This window comes from Pleurodeles waltl, chromosome 7 (assembly GCF_031143425.1).
Source record: "Pleurodeles waltl isolate 20211129_DDA chromosome 7, aPleWal1.hap1.20221129, whole genome shotgun sequence".
NCBI lineage: Eukaryota > Metazoa > Chordata > Amphibia > Caudata > Salamandridae > Pleurodeles > Pleurodeles waltl.
This window is the reverse complement of record NC_090446.1, coordinates 68,086,856-68,112,568: the sequence shown is the minus strand read 5'-3', so window position 1 is coordinate 68,112,568 and position 25,713 is coordinate 68,086,856. Positions and strand designations below refer to the sequence as shown.

Here is a 25,713-nt window from a genome sequence, read left to right as displayed (position 1 = left end):
TTGAAAGAGACTTTGATGCTTTCTCTAAGCGAGAGAAAGAGACTTAAATGATTCTTACCCTAGAGACTTTGACTTTGATTTGTCCCTTTGCATGAAGTAGTAGTTTATCTTGCCGCCGTGAGGCAATTGCCCCGTCCACCCCTCCCCCTTTGCCCCGTCCTATGCTGATCGAGAAACGGTACCTGCGAGACGAAGACTTCCTTGAATGCTGATTGAAATTGGTAAATATGAAAGGAAATTGTACAATTGCATTGTGTTTCTTTTAGGTAACCAACTGCTGATTTTGATAAGAGCCCTAGTTAGGAGTTTTCTAAATTAATGTTGCTAAATTGTTTTTGCATGAAGTCCCACATGCCGATGCTGATTTGAGGTTAGATGAGGATTCCTTTTGTCGCACGATGCAATTTGAGACCTTGTTATGCTGACTAAATGTATGCAATTAGCTCATTACAGATTATAGTTCTAGTGATTTGCATTGCTATTATCGAATGTCTTGTTATTCAAATGTTGCATAGATTGCACCTGTTTCGCCGTTATGGACAGCTATTAATGTTCATTTATGTTTATCATTTGGTGTTGAGACACATCTATATTGTGCTAGCTTTGTTAATATAGGGAAATAAATTCACTAACTTCGAATAAACTGGTGTGGTTATTCCTGACTGAAAGGTCAGGGTTCGCCGAAAATGTATTCTGGATTAATTGTTAAGTGTTATGTTGATCAGGGCATTGCTTATGTTCGTTATTGATTATTGATTTGATTAAATTGACCGACTAAGAGTGGAGAGGGTCCCACTTAGCCAAAAGATTCATCGGCCTAAAGAGCGTCCAAAATACAGGAAAATTACTAGTACGGAACGCTCTATCATTGGCACAGCGAGAAGCATGCAAGGGAAAGCCCTAAAAAACATATGCACTCTTATGGATTCATTTAAGAAAAATAAAAAAGAAGTTCCCTGAAAGTGAGCAGTGACAGGATGCATATCTGCCACTCAAAAGTATGATGAAGAGGCTATCCTCCAGAAGAGGGACGAATGAGAGAGACAAAGCCAGTCAATGAAAGTAGTGGGCAGTCAATGAAAGTAGTGGGCAGGCAGTAGATGAGAGAGACAAAGCCAGCCAATGAAAGTAGTGGGCAGGCAGTAAGCCCATCGTAAGATCTTGGTTTATCCCACAAACAGTCTTTCATAACCAGACAGCTAACAGCTGTCTGAGAGGTGAGAGCTAAAACGGTGGATTCGGGCATTTTCACTTTTTGGCAAACATGTTCACCCAGCACCAGAGCTTTGGTTCTGCCAGAGCCTGTAGACCTTCCTCAACAGTGTGTTTTCAGGACTTATCAGAATCTTCAGAAGTCAGCTTCGAACTCCATAGTTAGAGGGCAAGAGTTTCGGAGTAAGGTTCCAGGGGAATGCTGAAGAGAAAAATGCCTAAACTATAAGTGGCACTCACAACATATTTATTATTTAAACCCATTCTAAAGATGACTTTCAGTGGTTCCTGAAGCCGTAAGAGGAAGTAGGGTAATGTCATCTAGTGATAATGACATGTCCAATATCTAGGCTGTAAACCACCACACTGTGCATGCCCCTGCAATACTTCGCTGAAATAATTTGCATTTCAAATCTGGCTGTGCTTGAGAAGTGGTGCCTGAACTGGATGAAAATTCATGAAGGATATTGTAACATTGATCCAGATCCATCAGGACATAACAGAATGCTGTGTCCAGCCGTGTTAGTTTTGAGGGCCAGTAAGCATGTGCACATACAGTGTTGCTGGCAATAACATGGCACCCACCTTCCATGGTTCTCCGCAGTGATATCTAAAGTACCCATTGATGCTCATACTTCCCTAATAATGCAAATCCTGCTTACTGTGCCTCTTGAATCAGTACAAAGAAATGCAAAGGTATCATCTTGTGGTATTCTGTTTGGCAGGAGAGGGTAAAGTATATGGTGCTTGACATAGGAGAAGAGAGTTTTCGTCAAGTGCTGCTCTTTGACATCCTGCACCGTAGTCAGGTAGCTCGGGTAAAGCTGAACACGCACCAGTTTCGACATTAAATGAACATGCAATATTGTTTGTCATCCAAGACTCCATTTGCACTAAAATACATTCAAATGGGACCTGTGGCAAGTGAAAATATGTCCATGAAAGGGGCTTCAGCATGGTTATTTGCACAGAGAGATCAGATAGAGATGGTTCAGTGAGAAACTGCTTGCTCCTGACACGTGTTTGGCAAGAACTACAACCCTGTGCGCGTTCCAAGGTGGATGAATTAGAAAATAGTCATACCTGGTATTTACTGTACTCTGAAATAGTATGAGTTATATCTGACACATACATTACTATTATTATTAGTAGTAGCAGTAGTAGTATTTTAGGACTTTCAGACTTTACACTCCTTTCCCTTTCTCTCAGCTGTCATCAGAAAACCTTGGCCTAAGATTGATCAAACAATGGGTGAAACGCTCAACTGTATGATGTTATCAATGTCTAAGGGATTATAATGTCTCTTCTACTACCAGTGGCATTTACGAGAGCTGGTGTCAGTGGCCCCTTCCTAGGCTTTCCAGTGTGAAGCACTTGGGGTCTGACAGCAGGGATTAATCATCTTCTCACCTTTGCACTGGTGGGGTCTTTGACTCTTGTGCGCATGTCTTGACCACAAGAGTAACTCAAGTAAAGAACCTACCTTGAGGCTGAATTTCCTGCCACTATCACTTGCATGCCCACATCGATGTCACACTTAAGTAGAAGGAAGATGATAAGTATTTGTTAAGATCATTCTCTGACATTGTTCTCACCTCAGGAACTCTGTCCTTCCTGATATCCAAGGTGAAAGTGTATCCTTAGTTCTATGGACCCTGGTACTTCAAGACCTGAAATGATGTGTTGTACAGGCTCCTATCACTATGGGATATTGAGCTCCTACTACGATTGATGTAGAATTACTTAATGTTGAACCATTTGAAATATTGATTGATAATAATCTATCTCAGCTCCTGACATCATTCCACAGATATCCCTCTGATTGCACCTTCCCCTGTCTCATTCTAGAGAGTCTGGGACAGCTACAGTCCCTGTCACCGTCCCCGACACCATCACAGATTGGGTTACTGGTACCTTCTGTCTGGCAGATATCGGTTTTGGGATGTCTTCTCCAGTGACGCTGAGGGCTTTCAAGCCTTTCTTCGTGGATCTCTCATTGCCATACTCTGTGGTGCGGGGGGAAACCTTTGTCCTCAAGGCCACCATCTTCAACTACTTGAAGGAGCCCATCCAGGCGAGTACCTAGAGAGTAGGTCAGAGCAATGTGGTCAAGCCTTGAGACATTCATGTGAATTTCACTGAGAGATATTTTCTTGTGCAAAACATGGCCCCTAATATTTCATTGCGGATGAGGCAGACTGATGTGCATTCTCCATAAAGATTACTGTGAGTCGCAGCAAACATTTCTGACAGAACTATTAACCAACATCTGTTGGTTTGTGTTAATGTATGCTATGTATAATATTTCAAGGTCAGCCGTGTCAAATCTCATTTTCTTTGGTTCCTTTCTTCCCAGTTGTTTTTTATGAATACATTTCAGTGTTGTTCTAGGAAATTCACTTTAGTTTTTAAAACTTTTTGAATAACAGTAGATTTCTCTTTGGCAATGTTGTCCCATATCCTGAGACGTCTCAGGCTACTTTCTGCACATTGAATGGGAATTAATCAACTCTTGTAATTAAAAGCAAAGCAAAGCTAGATGCCAGTTTCAGATAGTGAACAAACAGAAAATATTGTGGAAAAATCATTGAAACAGAAAGAAGAAAAAATTAGTCATGTATCTGATTTTTAGTAAGAGATTTAGAAATTGGGAGCAACTAGAGAATGTGAAGTCTTATGCGATATGTTGGTCCCCTTGAAGATCCAAATACAGCTTTTGAAATCAGAGGAGTTCAAGGTGGAAGCCCATCCTAAAAGCGAGTACACCGGCTGCCTTGGTGCCAGTGAAGGAAAGACATTCACTTGGTCGGTCACACCGTTGAAACTGGGTAATGTTGCTTCTTACTTCACTGTTCTTTCCTTTCTTTTGCTGTTTACTCCTTTTCCCAATTCTCCCACCTCTTAGGTTCCTCCATTTTTCTCTTCTTTGTTCCTTCACTTTCCACCTTCCATCATTCCTTACTGCTTCCTACTTTATCATTGTTCTTTGTTTCTGTCATTCAAATTCATCCTTCATCTCTTCGCTATATTTTTCGTCCCTTCATTCCCTCTCTAATTCACACCCTCTCCATGTTATTTCCCTAATCCATACTTATCACCTTCGACTTCCTCCGTCCTGACCCCCTTTATCCTCCATAGTCATTCCATTGCCTCTACTAATTTGACACACTTTAAATCTCCTTTGCTCAGCCCTGGCCCAAATCATCAACACTGTCTTTCATTCCCCTATTTCATCATTTTCATTTTCTCCACATAATAATTAACCTCTTCTCCTTTCGCCAACTCCCTTCTTCCCTTGTTGCTCCAGCATCGTTGTGAGGTTTATCAGGCAGCATTAACACCACCAAAAATTGGTGACTGAACATACCACTGATTTATGTTGCCAGACCACAGCAGTGTCAAAATGGAGACAAAACGCCATGCAAAGCACAATGGTGATTGTCGGAACTGGCTGCAGGTGTCCTTAGTGTGCAGTGTCATGGGCACATGGAATGATGGTACTGATAATCTATGTCTGGTAGATGATTGTCTGTTCTTTACCAAATGTAATTTAATTCAGTTCAAAATGTAACACAGACAGAAAAATATTTGAAGAAAAACATCTGAACAGGCACCTTAGATTAGCACGTAGATTAGAATCATTTAGAGGAAAAATCTGATTAACAGCATTAAATGGGGAGCAAGACTATCTGATTCTTCAAAGTCAACGTTGTTTAGCTTTGTCACCTGAATTTCATCACATCCAGAGTCTTTAAGTACTGTAATCTTCAAAAAGTATGAATGTCTGTAGAAGTATTGTGTTAAAATAGTTGTAACTGCAATTCTGTTAGCTCATTCTCACTTGCAGTGTGTCATTTTTAACACGCTATCCATGGGCTGCCCAGGATGAGTACAACTTGACTCCCCTATGCCACAAGGTCCAGTTTTAGAACTTTGCTTGGCCAAGCCATCCCTGCCAGATGATATCACCTCATATCATGCCGTCATCCAGAGTCCGGTCCACCATCATAAAGTTGACATGCATTTCTTGCAGGAGGACGGTGACTTTTCATGCAGACCCTCTCCAAGACCAAATGCATCATCCACTTTGTGCCCATGGTCTAGGGTATGCTCCAGGGTATGCTCAAGTCAGCCCCTGAAAATGTTAAAGACCACATCAGGGCTGTGTGGTCACCCTGCGAGTCAAGAAGTTGTTTAAGGTTTTTCCCAGTCACCCTTTCTACATCGGGCTCAAGGTCCCACCAGACTCGTGGTAGTATGTACTGAAAAGAAGTGGGCCTCAACTAAGGCAAGAGGAGACTTTGCCCCACTGCCCCGGAAAAAAAGAGCAAGCATCTCAATGTTGCTACTAAGCACGTAGGAGTTGGAGCAACCACCCAGTGGTGTATTACTAATTCGGTTGGTTTTCTGTCAAGGTATAACAGGTTTCACTGGGAGGAGATGGAGGCACTGGTACAGCACCTACATGAGTCATAAGGAAAAGGGTTGAGAAACTAATCAATTAGGTAAAGATTGTTTCCAACGGAAATATCCACTGCACATTTGATGCTGCAGATACTGCATTTCGCACTGTAAACACCAACATCCATCACACAAGACCAAAGTCAGGTGGCTCTAACCTTGTTGCAGCCTAGGGTTCACCATAAATGCAAAGAAGTCTCACCTCCAGCCCTGCTCTTTCTGGGCTCGATATTGAACATTGGTAAAGGAAAAACATATCCCAACACACAGAGGGTGTTGGCATTCCAATAGCAGCTACTGATTTTTCAGTTCACTCATCTGGTAACCGTAAGAATTGTAATGATGTTCTTTGGTATGACTGCATCCTGAACAACAATTTTGCTGCAGACTAGAATGCAGATACACCTGTTTCAACAGTGATGTGTGAGGCATGGTCACAAGCCAATGGTTACTGGAAAGATCTAGTGGTGATTAAGGCCAGCACTCAGTTCTCTCTGCAGTGGTGGAACAACAGCAGGTCTTTCTTAGACCTTCTTCCTCAGGTGACCACTGCACAGCATCGGTAACAGCACCTCAGCATCCACTCAATCAGGAAACAAACCATGGAAATTGGGGAAATACTGGACAATAAATCCCTGGACCTCCTCTTCTTTATGGAAACGTGGCGGAATGCTGAGTCAACAGATGACATTGCGATATCCATCTTAGCTGAACACAAGATCGCACAACAGAACCACCAACACAAACCAGGAGGAGTATTGCAATAAACTTTTAAAAAAACATAAATTGCACTACAGCCACAGAGAAAGTGACCCCCTTCATACAATACCTACAGTTCAAAACCTCAGCAACTTTCACCCTGAACGGAGTCCTTGTATACCAACCACTCAGACCACGAGTCACTTTCACTGACAACATTGCAGGTTTTGTCCTCCCTCTCCCCCCTTACCATCAACTCTGGAGCCCACATGGTACTCAGAGATCTAAAATTCCACCTGAAATACAATAAAAAACCCAACTCTTTTACACTCTTTGAAAGCCTAAAAAACTGCAGAATGATACAAAACATCATCACACCCACACACTCAGGCACACCTTCAAACTGTATTTGTCACCTTTAATGGCATCAATATCACTACAAACACGCCTCTCATGGTGGGCTGATCACAACATTGTCCACTTTCAAATCAACATCCCTCACCAAACAAAACCTGTCACCTCCAGACTAGCCGGACACAACTAGAGCATTCCAGAATTTAACTGCTCCCACAACCTGAGGATAAACCAGCCCAACCTCACTGACAACGTAAACAGTGACAACAGCTCCAATAACTGTAAAGAAATCTTCACAATCATCAAAGATTTCACAACTCCAGCTTATACCATGAACAGCATCAACCCCTTGCAAGCACAGGCCCTCCTGTGACAATCTCTCAGATGTTTCCGCAACAAAATCATCTAGGACTTTGACCCTCAACTGGACCTCTGCATCCTTGCCTCCAGCTTTCCCATAAAAAATTACAGAAACACCCTAAACAGCTGGGAAACAATCACAATGGAAGAACCAGCCAACATCATGACAACCATCTAAGGGCACCTCCAAATCACATTGACAATATGGGCACCTCCACAATCAGCAGAGTTCTCACCCACATCTTGAGCACCTCCATCACCACTGCAACATTCCCAGAGGCCTGGAAACATACAGCGATCAATATACTTTTAAAGAAACCTTTGGCAGTCCCCACCCAGCTAGCAAACTGTCAACTGATCTCCCTACTACCTTACCAATCCAAATTATGGAGAAAGCCATCAACAAGCAACTCACCCACTACCTCAACACACACCAACACCCTCCCTCATATGGATCTGCTCCTTTCTCACAGGAAGAATGCAAAATGTCAGCATGCCACCTTATACGTCAGCAGCCAAGAACCTCTTCTGTAGAGTCTCACATGAATTATCTCTGTCTGAGCGTATTTAACAACTACATGGCCCCACTGGCTAACCTCATTCAATGGCATTGCATCAACGTACTCTCCTATATAGACAACTGATATTATCACTATCCGATACAACCCCTGCGACAAAATTATCTTCACCAGCTACATGACAAAGATAGGATGAGTTCCAGGATGAGAACCAACTCAGACAAAACGGAAGTGGAGATCTTCAGAAGGAAAACCGCTGCTTGAGTTTCCACCTGGTGGCCAGCAGACCTCGGCTTCACTCCTACCCCCACCACCCACACCAGGAACTTGGGTATCCTAGACAACAAACTTAACAGGACACCTTAAATGAATGCAATAACTTCCACCTGTTTCCATACCATGAAAATGCTGCAAAAATATTCAAGTGGCTACCAGCGAATACTAGGAAAATAGTCACAGAGATCCTGATAACCAGCAGACTCGACTATTGGAATACACTCTAAGCAGGAATCACCAACCTGCTCCTGAACAGTCTCCAAACCATATAAAGCACCACAGCAAGACTCATCCTCAACCCACCATGCTGCACCCATATCACCCTACACCTCAAGCAACTTTCCTCACTCCCTATACACCAAAACACTGAGTTCAAGCTCCTCACACACATATACAACACTTTACACAGCAAAGGCCCCTCCTACCTCAAGAGCTCTGTAAACTTCTACCAACCTCCTCATAAATACAGACAACGTGAAAGCAATATATTAAATGCCAAAATGGGGACAACCACTGCCATCAGCTGTCTGCAACAGTGCAGGAAATCTGGCACAGGGCAATCAGCAACAAGGATCATCTTCTAGAGGAGCACCTACCAGGGTGCACAACAACTTTGCGGACATGTTGTGCAGGATTCATCAACATGTCCAGGATTTGGAACTCCATCTGTACTTCCACAGGGGCTTCCAATGGTGGGGAATCCCAAACACCATTCTCATCACTATCCTAATCTCCACCCCCGAAAACTCAGCTTTACCAGGCTTTGCCTCCAGGTATCCAAACCCACAGTCCGTGGGCAATGCACTATAGATACACTAGTCAGGGATATTTGCCCACACTTTTCCACCTCTCGCACTCATCTCACACATAGTGAGGAATTTTAGGGAGGTGTCCTTGACCCTCACACTGGTGGTACCAACTTGGGCCAGACAACCCTCATACTGAATGCTCCTTGAGAGGTCTATCATTCCCCATAAGAAGCTATCATGGCCAGACCTTCTCACATAACATGCACAAATCAGGCAACCAGGTCTCAAGCAACTCAACTTAACCATATGCCACGTGAGGTCTTGGAGTTTGGCTACCTAACCTCTCTACGGAGTGTATGACCATATTACATGAGGCTTACTTCAAGCCATGCAGCCAAGATGAAGAGATTTGTCTATTACTGCATCTCCAATCAACTAGATCCCATCAAAGTCAAGGTTCAAGATATTATTTGTAATCTTTTATTCCCTCGGAAGGCAGTCTTTCATGTATCTCAATGGACCTCAATGAAGCTGCGGTAGCGGCATGCCTGCAGAACAGGGAACACTCAGCCCCCTTCAGGATTAGTGGTACATGGGCTCACGGAGGGACTAAGAAGGGTGATACCTCCAACAGCGCCTCCAGCCCAGTGTGGAACCCTAAGGTGTTTCAAATAAGACAAGACGTATGGCTGTGCCATTTCAATCCCTCCATTCTTGCAGCTTACAGCTTTGTTCCTAGAAAGTGGCCTTTCCTTTAGCCTATAACTTCACTCAGACGCATCAGCGAATTACACACACTTACCATTCAGGAACCAGTCATTGCGGTACACAAGGACCGGGTAGTCATTAGAACTAATCCTAAATTCGTACCCAAGTTAGTCTCATCTTTCCCTATTAACAAGACTATTAAGCTGCATGCAAGCTTTCCACAACCTGATTCTGTTACAGAAAGTGAGCTGTACTCATTAGAGGCCAACCAGGCCCTCCTGTATTACATTGAAAGGACTAAGTACTTCAGAAAAACTAACCAGCTCTTTGTAGCTTTGTCAAACCCCACAAAGGTCATCCCATTTCCAAGACGGGCATTGCAAGGTGGATGTTTAAGTGCATCTAAACTTGCTACAGCAAGGCTAAAAGTGTATTGCATTTGTAATATCCGATGCCAACACCAGATGGCAGTGATATACAGAGGATGCGAATCTACAGCACTACACTCCATCAACAGATGCTTACAGTGTAACTTTTTTCTTTCAGTACAGGATGATGACATTTGGAAATGTCTTTGTTTTTATTTGTATATTCTACTCAATATTCAGGATTTTTTTAGATAATTGGCATACATAAGAGATTGTTGCTTCGATCTTGAGGACCGATTGCATTAATACTTTTTGAGCAGCTTACGAAAGGACAAAGACTTCATCATGTGAAAGGCATTACAGCAGTTGATATGCCTCTCGTCTGTAAACCAATGAATGCATTGACAGGTATCAGAGACAGAAACAACTTTTCAGGGACTAAAGATAGCCATTACTGGAAAGTTCTGGATAACCTAAAGCTTGTGTAATGCTCTATCAGGTAGTCCTAAAGACCACACATTTGCAAAATTCAGATGTCAATTTATAGCAGCACTTCCAAGCAATTTTCTTAAGTTAGTCAAGTTAAAAGGGAAACATTTTGTGGCAGATACTGCTCCATTAATCTGAAGGGTAAGGCTCTGCTCCTTATTCAATATGAATTAAAAACTCGTAACCTTCTCTGTGACCCCAGTCAGCTTTCCAAGAAGTTCATACCACAAGCTGGGAGCCCAAGGATTATTTCTGGCAAATGCAACAACATTGAATTAAACCATTCAGTCTCAACAGTATACGGTTCACCCATTATCACACTGCCACTACTCAGTTTTTAAAATCATCCATAATTTCTTTAACAGGCTTGCCAAATCCCAATATCATAATATCATATATGGGTTGTCCAACCTCAGTATAAAAGACTGTCTTTAATTCCCTTATTACAGGTGATTTATGACGTCCCTAGTACTCGCAATAAAGAAATGATGTCACGGGTCAAATGTAATAACTTATTGCAGCTGAGCTTTGATGTCACAATTAGTTTTCCATGCTTTAGGCAACTATAGAAAAAATAGAATCTCTCTGCATGTTCCTACACATTCTGAGCATAATTGTAAAATATAGCTTGTATTAACCCCTTCGCTGCCAGGCCTTTTCCCCCTCCTGTGCCAGGCCTTTTTTTGCCTATTTGGGGCAGTTCGCGCTTAGGCCCTCATAACATTTTGTCCACATAAGCTAACCAAGCCAAATTTGCGTCCTTTTTTTCAAACATCCTAGGGATTCTAGAGGTACCCAGACTTTGTGGGTTCCCCTGAAGGAGGCGAAGAAATTAGCCAAAATACAGTGAACATTTTGTGTTTTTTTTTTAAATGGGAAAAAGTGGCTGCAGAAGAAGGCTTGTGGTTTTCCCCCTGACAATGGCATCAACAAAGGGTTTGTGGTGCTAAACTCAGCAGCTTCCCAGCTTTCAGGAACAGGCAGACTTGAATCAGAAAACCCAATTTTTCAAAACAATTTTGGCATTTTACTGGGACATACCCCATTTATGCAATTTTTTGTGCTTTCAGCCTCCTTCCAGTCAGTGACAGAAATGGGCATGATACCAATGCTGGATCCCAGAAACCTAAACATTTCTGAAAAGTAGACAAAGTTCTGAATTCAGCAAGGGGTCATTTGTGTAGATCCTACAAGGGCTTCCTACAGAAAATAACAACTGAAAAAGAAAAATATTGAGATTGAGGTGAAAAAAACATCAATTTTTCTATACGTTTTACTCTGTAACTGCAATGTCATCTTATCGAAGGCGATATACCGTTACGTCTGCTGGACTCCTCTGGTTGCGGGGATATATAGGGCTTGTAGGTTCATCAAGAACCCTAGGTACCCAGAGCCAAAAAATTAGCTGCACCCTGCAGTGCGTTTTCATTCTATACCGGGTATACAGCAATTCATTTGCTGAAATATAAAGAGTAAAAAATAGCTATCAAGAAAACCTTTGTATTTCCAAAAAGGGCACAAGATAAGGTGTTGAGGAGCAGTGGTTATTTGCACATCTCTGAATTCCGGGGTGACCATACCAGCATGTGAATTACAGGGCATTTCTCAAATGTTTTACACACTCTCCTATATTTGGAAGGAAAAAATGTAGAGAAAGACAAGGGGCAATAACACTTGTTTTGCTAATTTATGTTCCCCCAAGTCGCCCGATAAAAATGATACCTCACTTGTGTGGGTAGGCCTAGCGCCCGGGACAGGAAATGCCCCGAAGCGCAACATGGACACATCCAATTTTTTTGAAAGAAAACAGAGGTGTTTTTTGCAAAGTCCCTACCTGTAGATTTTGGACTCTAGCTCAGCCGGCACCTAGGGAAACCTACCAAACCTGTGCATTTCTGAAAACTAGAGACCTAGCGGAATTTAAGATGGGGTGACTTGTGGGGCTCTGACGAGGTTCTGTTACCCAGAATCCTTTGCAAACATCAAAATTTGGCTAAAAATACACATGTTACTCACATTTCTGTGGCAGAAAGTTCTGGAATCTGAGAGGAGCCACAAATTTCCTTCCACCCAGCGTTCCCCCAAGTCTCCTGATAAAAATTATACCTCACTTGTGTGGGTAGGCCTAGCGCCCGCGACAGGAAATGCCCCAAAGTGCAACGTGGACACATCCAATTTTTTTAAAGAAAACAGAGGTGTTTTTTGCAAAGTGCCTACCTGTAGATTTTGGCCTCTAGCTCAGCCGGCACCTAGGGAAACCTACCGAACCTGTGCATTTCTGAAAACTAGAGACCTAGGGGAATCCAAGATGGGGTGACTTGTGGGGCTCGGAACAAGTTCTATTACCCAGAATCCTTTGCAAACCTCAAAATTTGGCAAAAAAAACACATGTTCCTCACATTTCTGTGGTGGAAAGTTCTGGAATCTGAGAGGAGCCACAAATTTCCTTCCACCCAGTGTTACCCCAAGTCTCCTGATAAAAATGATACCTCACTTGTGTGGGTAGGACTAGCGCCCCGAAAGGAAATGGCCCAAAACACAACGTGGACACATCAAATTTTTTCATAGAAAACAGTGCCTACCTGTGGATTTTGGCCTGTAGCTCAGCCGGCACCTGGGGAAACCTAGCAAACCAGCACATTTTTGAAAGCTAGATACCCAGGGGAATCCAAGATGGGGTGACTTGCGAGGCTCTGACCAGGTTAAGTTACCCAGAATCCTTTGCAAACATCAAAATTTGGCCAAAAAAACATTTTTTCCTCTCATTTCGGTGACAGAAAGTTCTGGAATCTGAGAGGAGCCACAAATTTCCTTCCACCCAGGGTTCCCCTAAGTCTCTCGATAACAATGGTACCTCACTTCTGTGGGTAGGCCTAGTGCCCACAAAAGGAAATGGCCCAAAACACAACGTGGACACAACATATTTTTTCACAGAAAACAGAGGTGTTTTTTGCAAAGTGCCTACCTGTGGATTTTGGCCTCTAGCTCAGCCGGCCCCGGGGGGGGGCAGAAATGCCCTAAAATAAATTAGACCCCCCACCCCCCCCAAACCTCCCCTGCCAGGGAGCGACCCTTGTCTACGGGGTCGCTCCCCCTGCGTGACATTGGCACCAAAAAACAAATCCCCGGTGCCTAGTGGTTTCTGCCCCCAAGACCTAAAATCGAACAATCTGCCCCCAAGGGAGGCAGAAATGGTCTAAATACAATTTGCCCCCCCAGGGGAGCGACCCTTGCATGATGGGTCGCTCCCCATCTCTAAAAAAACAAACAAACCCCCCAAAAAAAAACACACACAAAAAAAATTGCCCTGGCGCCTAGAGGTTTCTGCCCCCATAGGGGGCAGATCAGCCTAATAATAGGCCGATCTGCCCACAGGGGGAGCAGAAATGACCTAAAATAAATTTCCCCCCTCAATTCCACCCCCCCCCGGAGCGACCCTTGCCTACGGGGTTGCTCCCCCTGCGTGACATTGGCGCCAAAAAACAAATCCCCGGTGCCTAGTGGTTTCTGCCCCCTTGGGGGCAGATTGACGTAAAAAATCGACCAATCTGCCCCCAAGGGGGCAGAAATGGTTTAAATACAATTTGCCCTCAGGAGAGCGACCCTTGCCTGATGGGTCGCTCCCCATCTCTAAAAAAACAAACAAACAAAAAAAAAACCACAAGAAAAAAATTTGCCTTGGCGCCTAGAGGTTTCTGCCCCCACGGGGGGCAGAAATGGCATAAAATAAATTTGCCCCCCCGGGAGCGACCCTTGCCTACGAGGTCGCTCCCCCTGCGTGACATTGGCACCAAAAAACAAATCCCCGGTGCCTAGTGGTTTCTGCCCCCTTGGGGGCAGATTGACCTAAAATCGACCAATCTGCCCCCAAGGGGGGCAGAAATGGTCTAAATACAGTTTACCATCCAGGGGAGCGACCCTTGCCTGATGGGTCCCCATCTCTAGAAAAACAAACAAACAAAAAAAAAACCACCCCCAAAAAATTTGCCCTGGCGCCTAAAGGGTTCTGCCCCCAGGGGGGGCAGAAATTGCCTAAAATAAATTTGCCCCCCCAACCTCCACACCTCCCCCACCCCCCGGGAGCGACCCTTACCTACGGGGTCGCTCCCCCTGCGTGACATTGGCACCAAAAAACAAATCCCCGGTGCCCTTGGGGGCAGGTTAACCTAAAATCGACCAATCTGCCCCCAAGGGGGGCAGAAATGGTCTAAATACAATTTGCCCCCCAGAGGAGCGACCCTTGCCTGATGGGTCGCTCCCCATCTCTAAAAAAACAAACAAACCAAAAAAAAAAATACACCAAAAAAAAAAATTGCCCTGGCGCCTAAACTTTTCTGCCGCCCGATCTGCCCACAGGGGGAGCAGAAATGACCTAAAATAAATTTGCCCCCCAATACCCGCCCCCGGGAGCGACCCTTGCCTACGGGGTCGCTCCCCCTGCGTGACATTGGCACGAAAAAACAAATCCCCGGTGCCTAGTGGTTTCTGCCCCCTTGGGGGCAGATTGACCTAAAATCGACCAATCTGCCCCCAAGGAGGCAGAAATGGTCTAAATACAATTTGCCCCTCAGGAAAGCGACCCTTGCCTGATGGGTCGCTCCCCATCTCTAAAAAAACAAACAAACAAAAAAAAAACACAAGAAAAAAATTTGCCTTGGCGCCTAGAGGTTTCTGCCCCCACAGGGGGCAGAAATGGCATAAAATAAATTTGCTCCCCCACCCCCCCCGGGAGCGACCCTTGCCTACGAGGTCGCTCCCCCCTGCGTGACATTGGCTCCAAAAAACAAATCCCCGGTGCCTAGTGGTTTCTGCCCCCTTGGGGGCAGATTGACCTAAAATCGACCAATCTGCCCCCAAGGGGGGCAGAAATGGTCTAAATACAGTTTGCCCCCCAGGGGAGCGACCCTTGCCTGATGGGTCGCTCCCCATTTCTAGAAAAACAAACAAACAAAAAAAAAACACCCCCAAAAAATTTGCCCTGGCGTCTAGAGGTTTCTGCCCCCAAGGGGGGCAGAAATTGCCTAAAATAAATTTGCCCCCCCAACCCCCACACCCCGGGAGCGACCCTTGCCTACGGGGTCGCTCCCCCTGCGTGACATTGGCACCAAAAAACAAATCCCCGGTGCCTAGTGGTTTCTGCCCCCTTGGGGGCAGATTGACCTAAAATCGATCAATGGTCTAAATACAATTTGCCCCCCAGGGGAGCGACCCTTGCCTGATGGGTTGCTTTCCATCTCTAAAAAAACAAACAAACAAAAAAAAAAACACCCAAAAAAAATTTGCCCTGGCGCCCAGGGGGGGGGGCAGAAATTGCCTAAAATAAATTTGCCCCCCACCCCCGGGAGCGACCCTTGCCTACGGGGTCGCTCCCACGCGTGACATTGGCACCAAAAAACAAATCCCCGGTGCCTAGTGGTTTCTGCCCTCTTGGGGGCAGAGTGACCTAAAATCGACCAATCTGCCCCCAAGGGGGGCAGAAATGGTCTAAATACAATTTGCCTCCCAGGGGAGCGACCCTTGCCTGATGGGTCGCTACCCATCTCTAAAAAAACAAACAAACAAAAAAAAGCCACAAAAAAATTTTGCCCTGGCGTCTAGAGGTTTCTGCCCCCGGGTGGGCAGAAATGGGCTAAAATAAATTTGCCTCCCAACCCCCCAACCCCCCCCCCCCCCCGGGAGCGACCCTTATCTACGGGGTCGCTCCCCCTGCGTGACATTGGCACCAAAAAACAAATCCCCTGTGCCTAGTGGTTTCTGCCCCCTTGGGGGCAGAGTGACCTAAAATCGACCAATCTTCCCCCAAGGGAGGCAGAAATGGTCTAAGTACAATTTGCCTCCCAGGGGAGCGACCCTTGCCTGATGGGTTGCTCTCTATGTCTAAAAAAACAAACAAAAAAAAAAAAATTGCCCTGGCGCCTATAGGTTTCTGCCCCCCCGGGGGCTGATCGGCTTAATAATAGGCCGATCTGCCCACAGGGGGGGCAGAAATGACCTAAAATAAATTTGCCCCCCCCAATCCCCCTCCACCTGGGAGCGACCCTTGCCTACGGGGTCGCTCCCCCTGCTTGACATTGGCACCAAAAAACAAATCCCCGGTGCCTAGTTGACCTAAAATTGACCAATCTGCCCCAAAGGGGGGCAGAAATGGTCTAAATACAATTTGCCCCCCAGGGCAGCGACCCTTGCCTGATGGGTCGCTACCCATCTCTAAAATAACAAACAAACAAAAAAAAGCCACAAAAAAAATTGCCCTGGCGTCTAGAGGTTTCTGCCCCCCTGGGGGCAGATCGGCCTAATAATAGGCCGATCTGCCCCCGGGGGGGCAGAAATGGCCTAAAATAAATTTGCCCCCCAAACCCCAACCCACCCCCTGAAGCGACCCATGCCTACGGGGTCGCTCCCCCTGCGTGACATTTGCGCCAAAAAACAAATCCCCGGTGCCTAGTGGTTTCTGCCCCCTTGGGGGCAGATTGACTTAAAATCGACCAATCTGCACCCAAGGGGGGGAAGAAATGGTCTAAATACAATTTGCCCACCAGGGGAGTGACTCTTGCCTGATGGGTCGCTCCCCATCTCTAAAAAAACAAACAAACAAACAAAAAAAACACACACAAAAAATTTGCCATGGCGTCTAGAGGTTTCTGCCCCCCCTGGGGGCAGATTGGCCTAATAATAAGCCGATCTGCCCCAAATGGCCTAAAATAAATTTGCCCTCCAACCCCCAACCCCCCCCCCCCGGGAGCGACCCTTGCCTACGAGGTCGCTCCCCCTGCGTGACATTGGCACCAAAATTAAATCCCCAGTGCCTAGTAGTTTCTGTCCCCTTGGGGGCAGATTGACCTAAAATCGACCAATCTGCCCCCAAGGGGGGCAGAAATGGTCTAAATACAATTTGCCCCCCAGGGGAGCGACCCTTGTCTGATGGGTCGCTCCCCATCTCTAAAAAAACAAACAAAAAAAAAAAAACACACAAAAAAATTTGCCCTGGCGCCTAGAGGTTTCTGCCCCCCCTTGGAGGCAAAAATGGCCTAAAATAAATTTGACCCCCCAACCTCCACCCCACCCCCGGGAGCGAACCTTGCCTACGGGGTCGCTCCCCCTGCGTGACATTGGCACCAAAAAACAAATCCCCAGTGCCTAGTGGTTTCTGCCCCCTTGGGGGCAGGTTGACCTAAAATCGACCAATCTGCCCCCAAGGGGGGCAGAAATGGTCTAAATACAATTTCCCCCAAGGGGAGCGACCCTTGCCTGATGGGTCGCTCCCCATCTCTAAAAAAACAAACACAAAAAAAAAAAAACACAAAAAAAAAATATTCCCTGGCGCCTAGAGGTTTCTGCCCCCGTAGGGGGCAGATAGGCCTAATAATAGGCCGATCTGCCCACAGGGGGAGCAGAAATGGTATAAAATAAATTTGCCCCCCCACCCCCCCTCCGGGAGCGACCCTTGCCTACGAGGTCGCTCCCCCTGCGTGACATTGGCACCAAAAAACAAATCCCCGGTGCCTAGTGGTTTCTGCCCCCTTGGGGGCAGATTGACCTAAAATCGACCAATCTGCCCCCCAGGGGAGCAGAAATGGTGTAAATAAAGTTTGCCCCCCATGGGAGCGACCCTTGCCTGATGGGTCGCTCCCCATCTCTAGAAAAAAAAAAAAAAAAAAAAAAAACACCCCAAAAAAATTTGCCCTGGCGCCTAGAGGTTTCTGCCCCCAGGGGGGGCAGAAATTGCCTAAAATAAATTTGCCCCCCCAACCCCCACACCCCCCCAACCCCCGGGAGCGACCCTTGCCTACGGGGTCGATCCCCCGCGTGACATTGGCATTAAAAAACAAATCCCCGGTGCCTAGTGGATTCTACCTCCTTGGGGGCAGATTGACCTAAAATCGACCAATCAGCCCCCAAGGGGGGCAGAAATGGTCTAAATACAATTTGCCCCCCAGGGGAGCAACCCTTGCCTAATGGGTCGCTTCCCATCTCTAGAAAAACAAACAAACAAAAAAAAAACACCCCAAAAACATTTGCCCTGGCGCCTAGAGGTTTCTGCCCCCAGGGGGGGTAGAAATTGCCTAAAATAAATTTGCCCCCCCAACCCGCCACGCCCCCACCCCCGGGAGCGACCCTTGCCTACGGGGGTCGCTCCCCCGCGTGACATTGGCACCAAAAAACAAATCCCCGGTGCCTAGTGGTTTCTGCCCTCTTGGGGGCAGAGTGACCTAAAATCGACCAATCTGCCCCCAAGGGGGGCAGGAATGGTCTAAATACAATTTGCCTCCCAGGGGAGCGACCCTTGCCTGATGGGTCGCTACCCATCTCTAAAAAAACAATCAAACAAAAAAAAGCCACAAAAAAATTTGCCCTGGCGTCTAGAGGTTTCTGCCCCCGGGTGGGCAGAAATGGCCTAAAATAAATTTGCCTCCCAACCCCCACCCCCCCTGAGAGCGACCCTTATCTACGGGGTCGCTCCCCCTGCGTGACATTGGCACCAAAAAACAAATCCCCGGTGCCTAGTGGTTTCTGCCCCCTTGGGGGCAGAGTGACCTAAAATCGAACAATCTGCCCCCAAGGGAGGCAGAAATGGTCTAAATACAATTTGCCTCCCAGGGGAGCGACCCTTGCCTGATGGGTCGCTCTCTATGTCTAAAAAAACAAACAAAGAAAAAAAAATTGCCCTGGCGCCTAGAGGTTTCTGCCCCCCCCGGGGGCAGATCGGCCTGATAATAGGCCGATCTGCCACAGGGGGGCAGAAATTACCTGAAATAAATTTGCCCCCCAATCCCCCCCCACCCGGGAGCGACCCTTGCCTACCGGGTCGCTCCCCCTGCGTGACATTGGCACCAAAAAACAAATCCCCGGTGCCTATTGGTTTCTGCCCCCTTGGGGGCAGATTGACCTAAAATCGACCAATCTGCCCCCAAGGGGGGCAGAAATGGTCTAAATACAATTTGCCCCCCAGGGCAGCGACCCTTGTCTGATGGGTCGCTACCCATCTCTAAAAAAACAAACAAACAAAAAAAAGCCACAAAAAAAAATTGCCCTGGCGTCTAGAGGTTTCTGCCCCCCTGGGGGCAGATCGGCCTAATAATAGGCCGATCTGCCCCCAGGGGGGGCAGAAATGGCCTAAAATAAATTTGCCCCCCAAACCCCAACCCACCCCCTGAAGCGACCCATGCCTACGGGGTCGCTCCCCCTGCGTGATATTGGCGCCAAAAAACAAATCCCCGGTGCCTAGTGGCTTCTGCCCTCTTGGGGGCAGATTGACCTAAAATCGACCAATCTGCCCCCAAGGGGGGCAGAAATGGTCCAAATACAATTTGCCCCCCAGGGGAGCGACCCTTGCCTGATGGGTCGCTCCCCATCTCTAAAAAAACAAACAAACAAACAAAAAAAACACACAAAAAAAATTTGCCCTGGCGTCTAGAGGTTTCTGCCCCCCCTGGGGGCAGATCGGCCTAATAATAAGCCGATCTGCCCCCAGGGGGGACAGAAATGGCCTAAAATTAATTTGCCCCCAACCCCCACGCCCCCCGGGAGCGACCCTTGCCTACAAGGTCGCTCCCCCTGCGTGACATTGGCACCAAAAAACAAATCCCCAGTACCTAGTGGTTTCTGCCCCCTTGGGGGCAGATTGACCTAAAATCGACCAATCTTCCCCCAAGGGGGGCAGAAATGGTCTAAATACAATTTGCCCCCCAGGGGAGCGACCCTTGCCTGATGGGTCGCTCCCCATCTCTAGAAAAAAAAAAAAAAAACACCCAAAATAAATGTGCCCTGGCGCCTAGAGGTTTCTGCCCCCAGGGGGGGCAGAAATTGCCTAAAATAAATTTGCCCCCCCAACCCACACACCCCCCCCACCCCCTAGGAGCGACCCTTGCCTACGGGGTCGCTCCCCCGCGTGACATTGGCATTAAAAAACAAATCCCCGGTGCCTAGTGGATTCTGCCTCCTTGGGGGCAGAGTGACCTAAAATCGACCAATCTGCCCCCAAGGGGGGCAGAAATGTTCTAAATACAATTTGCCCCCCAGGGGAGCGACCCGTGCCTAATGGGTCGCTCCCCATCTCTAGAAAAACAGACAAACAAACAAAAAAACACCCCAAAAACATTTGCCCTGGCGCCTAGAGGTTTCTGCCCCCAGGGGGGGGCAGAAATTGCCTAAAATAAATTTGCCCCCCCAACCCGCCACGCCTCCACCCCCGGGAGCGACCCTTGCCTACGGGGTCGCTCCCACGCGTGACATTGGCACCAAAAAACAAATCCCCGGTGCCTAGTGGTTTCTGCCCTCTTGGGGGCAGAGTGACCTAAAATCGACCAATCTGCCCCCAAGGGGGGCAGAAATGGTCTAAATACAATTTGCCTCCCAGGGGAGCGACCCTTGCCTGATGGGTCGCTACCCATCTCTAAAAAAACAAACAAACAAAAAAAAGCCACAAAAAAATTTTGCCCTGGCGTCTAGAGGTTTCTGCCCCCGGGTGGGCAGAAATGGGCTAAAATAAATTTGCCTCCCAACCCCCACCCCCCCCCCCCCCCGGGAGCGACCCTTATCTACGGGGTCGCTCCCCCTGCGTGACATTGGCACCAAAAAACAAATCCCCTGTGCCTAGTGGTTTCTGCCCCCTTGGGGGCAGAGTGACCTAAAATCGACCAATCTTCCCCCAAGGGAGGCAGAAATGGTCTAAGTACAATTTGCCTCCCAGGGGAGCGACCCTTGCCTGATGGGTTGCTCTCTATGTCTAAAAAAACAAAAAAAAAAAAAAAAATTGCCCTGGCGCCTATAGGTTTCTGCCCCCCCGGGGGCAGATCGGCTTAATAATAGGCCGATCTGCCCACAGGGGGGGCAGAAATGACCTAAAATAAATTTGCCACCCCAATCCCCCTCCACCTGGGAGCGACCCTTGCCTACGGGGTCGCTCCCCCTGCTTGACATTGGCACCAAAAAACAAATCCCCGGTGCCTAGTTGACCTAAAATCGACCAATCTGCCCCAAAGGGGGGCAGAAATGGTCTAAATACAATTTGCCCCCCAGGGCAGCGACCCTTGCCTGATGGGTCGCTACCCATCTCTAAAATAACAAACAAACAAAAAAAAGCCACAAAAAAAATTGCCCTGGCGTCTAGAGGTTTCTGCCCCCCTGGGGGCAGATCGGCCTAATAATAGGCCGATCTGCCCCCGGGGGGGCAGAAATGGCCTAAAATAAATTTGCCCCCCAAACCCCAACCCACCCCCTGAAGCGACCCATGCCTACGGGGTCGCTCCCCCTGCGTGACATTGGCACCAAAAAACAAATCCCCGGTGCCTAGTGGTTTCTGCCCCCTTGGGGGCAGATTGACCTAAAATCGACCAATCTGCCCCCAAGGGGGGCAGAAATGGTCTAAATACAATTTGCCCCCCAGGGCAGCGACCCTTGCCTGATGGGTCGCTACCCAGCTCTAAAATAACAAAGAAACAAAAAAAAGCCACAAAAAAAAAAATTGCCCTGGCGTCTAGAGGTTTCTGCCCGGGGGGGGCAGAAATGGCCTAAAATAAATTTGCCCCCCAAACCCCAACCTACCCCCTGAAGCGACCCATGCCTACGGGGTCGCTTCCCCTGCGTAACATTGGCGCCTAAAAACAAATCCCCAGTGCCTAGTGGTTTCTGCCCCCTTGGGGGCAGATTGACCTAAAATCGACCAATCTGCCCCCAATGGTCTAAATACAATTTGCCCCCCATTGGAGCGACCCTTGCCTGATGGGTCGCTCCCCATCTCTAAGAAAACAAACAAACAAAAAAAAGCCACAAAAAAATTTGCCCTGGCGCCTAGAGGTTTCTGCCCCCCTGGGGGCAGATCGGCCTAATAATAGGCCGATCTGCCCCCGGGGGGGCAGAAATGGCCTAAAATAAATTTGCCCCCCAAACCCCAACCCACCCCCTGAAGCGACCCATGCCTACGGGGTCGCTACCCCTGCGTGACATTGGCACCAAAAAACAAATCCCCGGTGCCTAGTGGTTTCTGCCCCCTTGGGGGCAGATTGACCTAAAATCGACCAATCTGCCCTGAAGGGGGGCAGAAATGGTCTAAATACAATTTGCCCCCCAGGGGAGCGACCCTTGCCTGATGGGTCGCTCCCCATCTCTAAAAAAACAAACAAACAAACAAAAAAAAACACAAAAAAAATTTGTCCTGGCGCCTAGAGGTTTCTGCCCCCCTGGGGGCAGATCGGCCTAATAATAATCCGATCTGCCCCCAGGGGGGGCAGAAATGGCCTAAAATTAATTTGCCCCCCAACCCCCCCTCCCCCCCCCCCGGAGCGACCCTTGCCTTCGAGGTCGCTCCCCCTGCGTGACATTGGCACCAAAAAACAAATCCCCAGTACCTAGTGGTTTCTGCCCCCTTGGGGGCAGATTGACCTAAAATCGACCAATCTGCCCCCAAGGGGGGCAGAAATGGTCTAAATACAATTTGCCCCCCAGGGGAGCGACCCTTGCCTGATGGGTTGCTCCCCATCTCTAAAAAAACAAACAAAAAAAATTTGCCCTGGCGCCTAGAGGTTTCTGCCCCCCTTGGGGGCAGAAATGGCCTAAAATAAATTTGACCCCCCAACCCCCACCCCACCCCCCGGGAGCAAACCTTGCCTACGGGGTCGCTCCCCCTGCTTGACATTGGCACCAAAAAACAAATTCCCGGTGCCTAGTGGTTTCTGCCCCCTTGGGGGCAGGTTGACCTAAAATCGACCAATCTGCCCCCAAGGGGGGCAGAAATGGTCTAAATACAATTTGCCCCCCAGGGGAGCGACCATTGCCTGATGGGTCGTTCCCCATCTCTAAAAAAACAAACAAACAAAAAAAAAAACACAAAAAAAAACAATTTGCCCTGGCGCCTAGAGGTTTCTGGCCCCCCTGGGGACACATCGGCCTAATAATAGGCCGATCTGCCCCGAGGGGGGGCAGAAATGGCCCAAGATAATTCTCCCCCCCCCAGGGAGCGACCCTTGCCTAAGGGGTCGCTCCCCTTGCGTGAAATTCACGCAAAGAAAAACCCCCTGGTGTCTAGTGGTTTCTGCCCCCCTTGGGGGCAGATTGGCCTCATCAAAATAGGCCAATCTGCCCCCAAGGGGGGCAGAAATGGCCTAATCATAATTTGCCCACTAGGGGAGCGACCCTTGCCTAAGGGGTCGCTCCTCACCTAAAAAAAAAAAAAAGATCCCTGGTGCCTAGAGGTTTCTGCCCCCCCCGGGGGCATATCGGCCTATTAGGCCGATCTGCCCCCGGGGGGAGCAGAAAAGGCCTTCCTGAAAAATGCCCCCACCCTGGGAGCGACCCTTGCCCAAGGGGTCGCTCCCTTATGTCACTTTCTAAAAGAAAAAAAAAAATCCCTGGTGTCTAGTGGGGTTTCAAAAGCCGGATTGCAAGCAATCCGGCTTTTGAAACCCTGGGAGAGACTTCAAAGGGAAGGAAATACATTTCCTTCCCTCTGAAGCCCCTCCGGGCCTCCCCCTGTGATTGAAAGAGAAATGCTTTGCATGTTTCTTTTAATCGCGGTGGAAGCAGAGCTTCCAGCGCGATGGGGAGGCCCCTGTGACAAATCAGCGTGCGCTCGCGCACTGACGTCACAGGGGGGGTGATGTCGGGGTGGAAGGGGAAGGTCTTCCCCTTCCATCCCCGCCTTGGGGGGGAGGGAGGTGCACATGGGGGGCGCGCTAGCGCTCCCCCAAGTTCCAGTGTGCCTTGGAAGAGGTGACCTCGTCCAAGGCACACGGGAACTGTAGCCTTGGACGAGGTCACCTCGTCCAAGGCACAGAAGGGGTTAAGCTGATTCTAACATCTTTTTGAAACAAATATCTAACTGCTTTTGGTGTGTTGAGTTATATACTAGAGAATCCATAATTACTCTTCATATTTTCATTCATGCTTTCTTTCTCATATGAAGGAGCAAAACTTGAAGGATTTAAGTGGTTTGTGGGAAGAAAACAGCAGATCTAATCCTAACACGTTCATGACTGAGACCCATGCAGCTACTGCAGGATTTTCTGGCCTAAATCACATTTGACTGTCATCTAAGAATTGATTATTTTCAAGATGTGAAAGCCATTCTGCTAGTATCTTTTCTCCCAGTTCTGCCAATGCAAGGAGCAAGTACTTGGGTGTATAGTTCTTCACTTCAATAGGGTCTAAAGATTTTTCAGAGTGGACTTTAGCCACCGCATCTTCCAGCTGTTCAGGACAACACCCCAAGAGAGCCATGAGTTCAAAAGAGAGGACATTGCTTTCAACTTGACCTGAGAGATTTTTTTTAAATGTTCGTAGGACAAATATCATCCGACCAGCACACTTTCTGCTCCAGTATAAACATTTCCATCTCAAACTAAGAGACCAATGGGAGAGAGTTCACCAAATAATGTGTCTCTTTCCCAAAGTCAGAAAGGCCAGGTCCTTCGCACATATCTTGTTAAAGTCTTTATCAGTGCCTTTGTGAATGTAATGCTAGTGACAGCTCTAATCCATATCTACATTTCTCTTATTGACGCAGCCCATCAAATACACTTAATTGGTCTATGAAGGACTAACTAGGAAATGCATTGTAAATCAGTTTAGGCAAGACTAAGCATTTATTTCTTCAAAACTATAATTGTAAATAATTTATAATGTAATGTTCTCAATGAGACAAAATTGAAATCGAGGGCCAACAAATATTTGTTCACTCTGTTACCATCAGTATGCCACCCACCTTGGTGTTTCAATTTTCTATGATTAGTCAGAGTTTTCCCTGGTTTCTTTGTCATGCTACACACTTTGTGGGTCTTCTGATGGGCACAAGACATCAGGAATATCTGTTTTTTTCCAAGAAATAATGAGGCCCTGTGGTTGCCTCTAAGAGCACCCCTTTGCCTGCCAGTGAGCTGCTGACTGTCGGTGATTAAGCACTACCATTATGCAAGTAGTGTGTACAGTTTAAAAACTGACAAACTCTGCAAACAATACTTGTAGCACAGGAGTTGTCTATGACAGTGAAGTGGGAAACCTGCCGGAATTAGCAACTTAAAAAGTGCAAATTTTCCCACCCTCAGTGGACCGCTAGCACCATTTACTCACTGCTGCCGTTTGGTAGCTGGTACGGTGTGTATATATAGAAAGAAGTCTACAGATACACTCAATTCTTTTGAGTGGATTGCAGAAAATGTCTCACTTCTCTTGCTTCTTGCTTCTCCTGCATCTTGTAGGACACCCTCCGTGACCAGTGTGGAAAGTGCTCTATGACCGTATCTTGGCTGAGAAGCTGCCATTTCCTCATGTATCCATATTCAGGTGCCAAGGTTTACAAGGCTTCTACTCTCTGTGGCAGTAGTTTGTAGGCTCTCTTGCACCTTGGGGTTGACTCAATGTTAGCATGTCTCACCTTAATAAGTAAACTTACCAGGGGACCCAAATAGGTTGATGAACCTTTTGACTTGCAATTAAGATGATCCTACCATAATTCCAGTACATGCAGATCAATAATTAATAACCAATACACAATATCAATAATCAACAATAATCAATAACAATAAT

At 47.2% G+C, this 25,713-nt stretch overlaps 1 protein-coding gene across 1 annotated transcript in view; it reads left to right on the top strand.

Annotated features, from left to right (window-relative positions):
* LOC138303650 (alpha-2-macroglobulin-like) overlaps positions 1–25,713 on the top strand; it is a 219,124-nt gene that overhangs the window by 117,328 nt on the left and 76,083 nt on the right. The window contains 2 exon segments of the mRNA XM_069242953.1: positions 3,061–3,286; positions 3,914–4,040. Of these exon segments, the coding sequence (XP_069099054.1) occupies positions 3,061–3,286; positions 3,914–4,040 (353 nt within the window).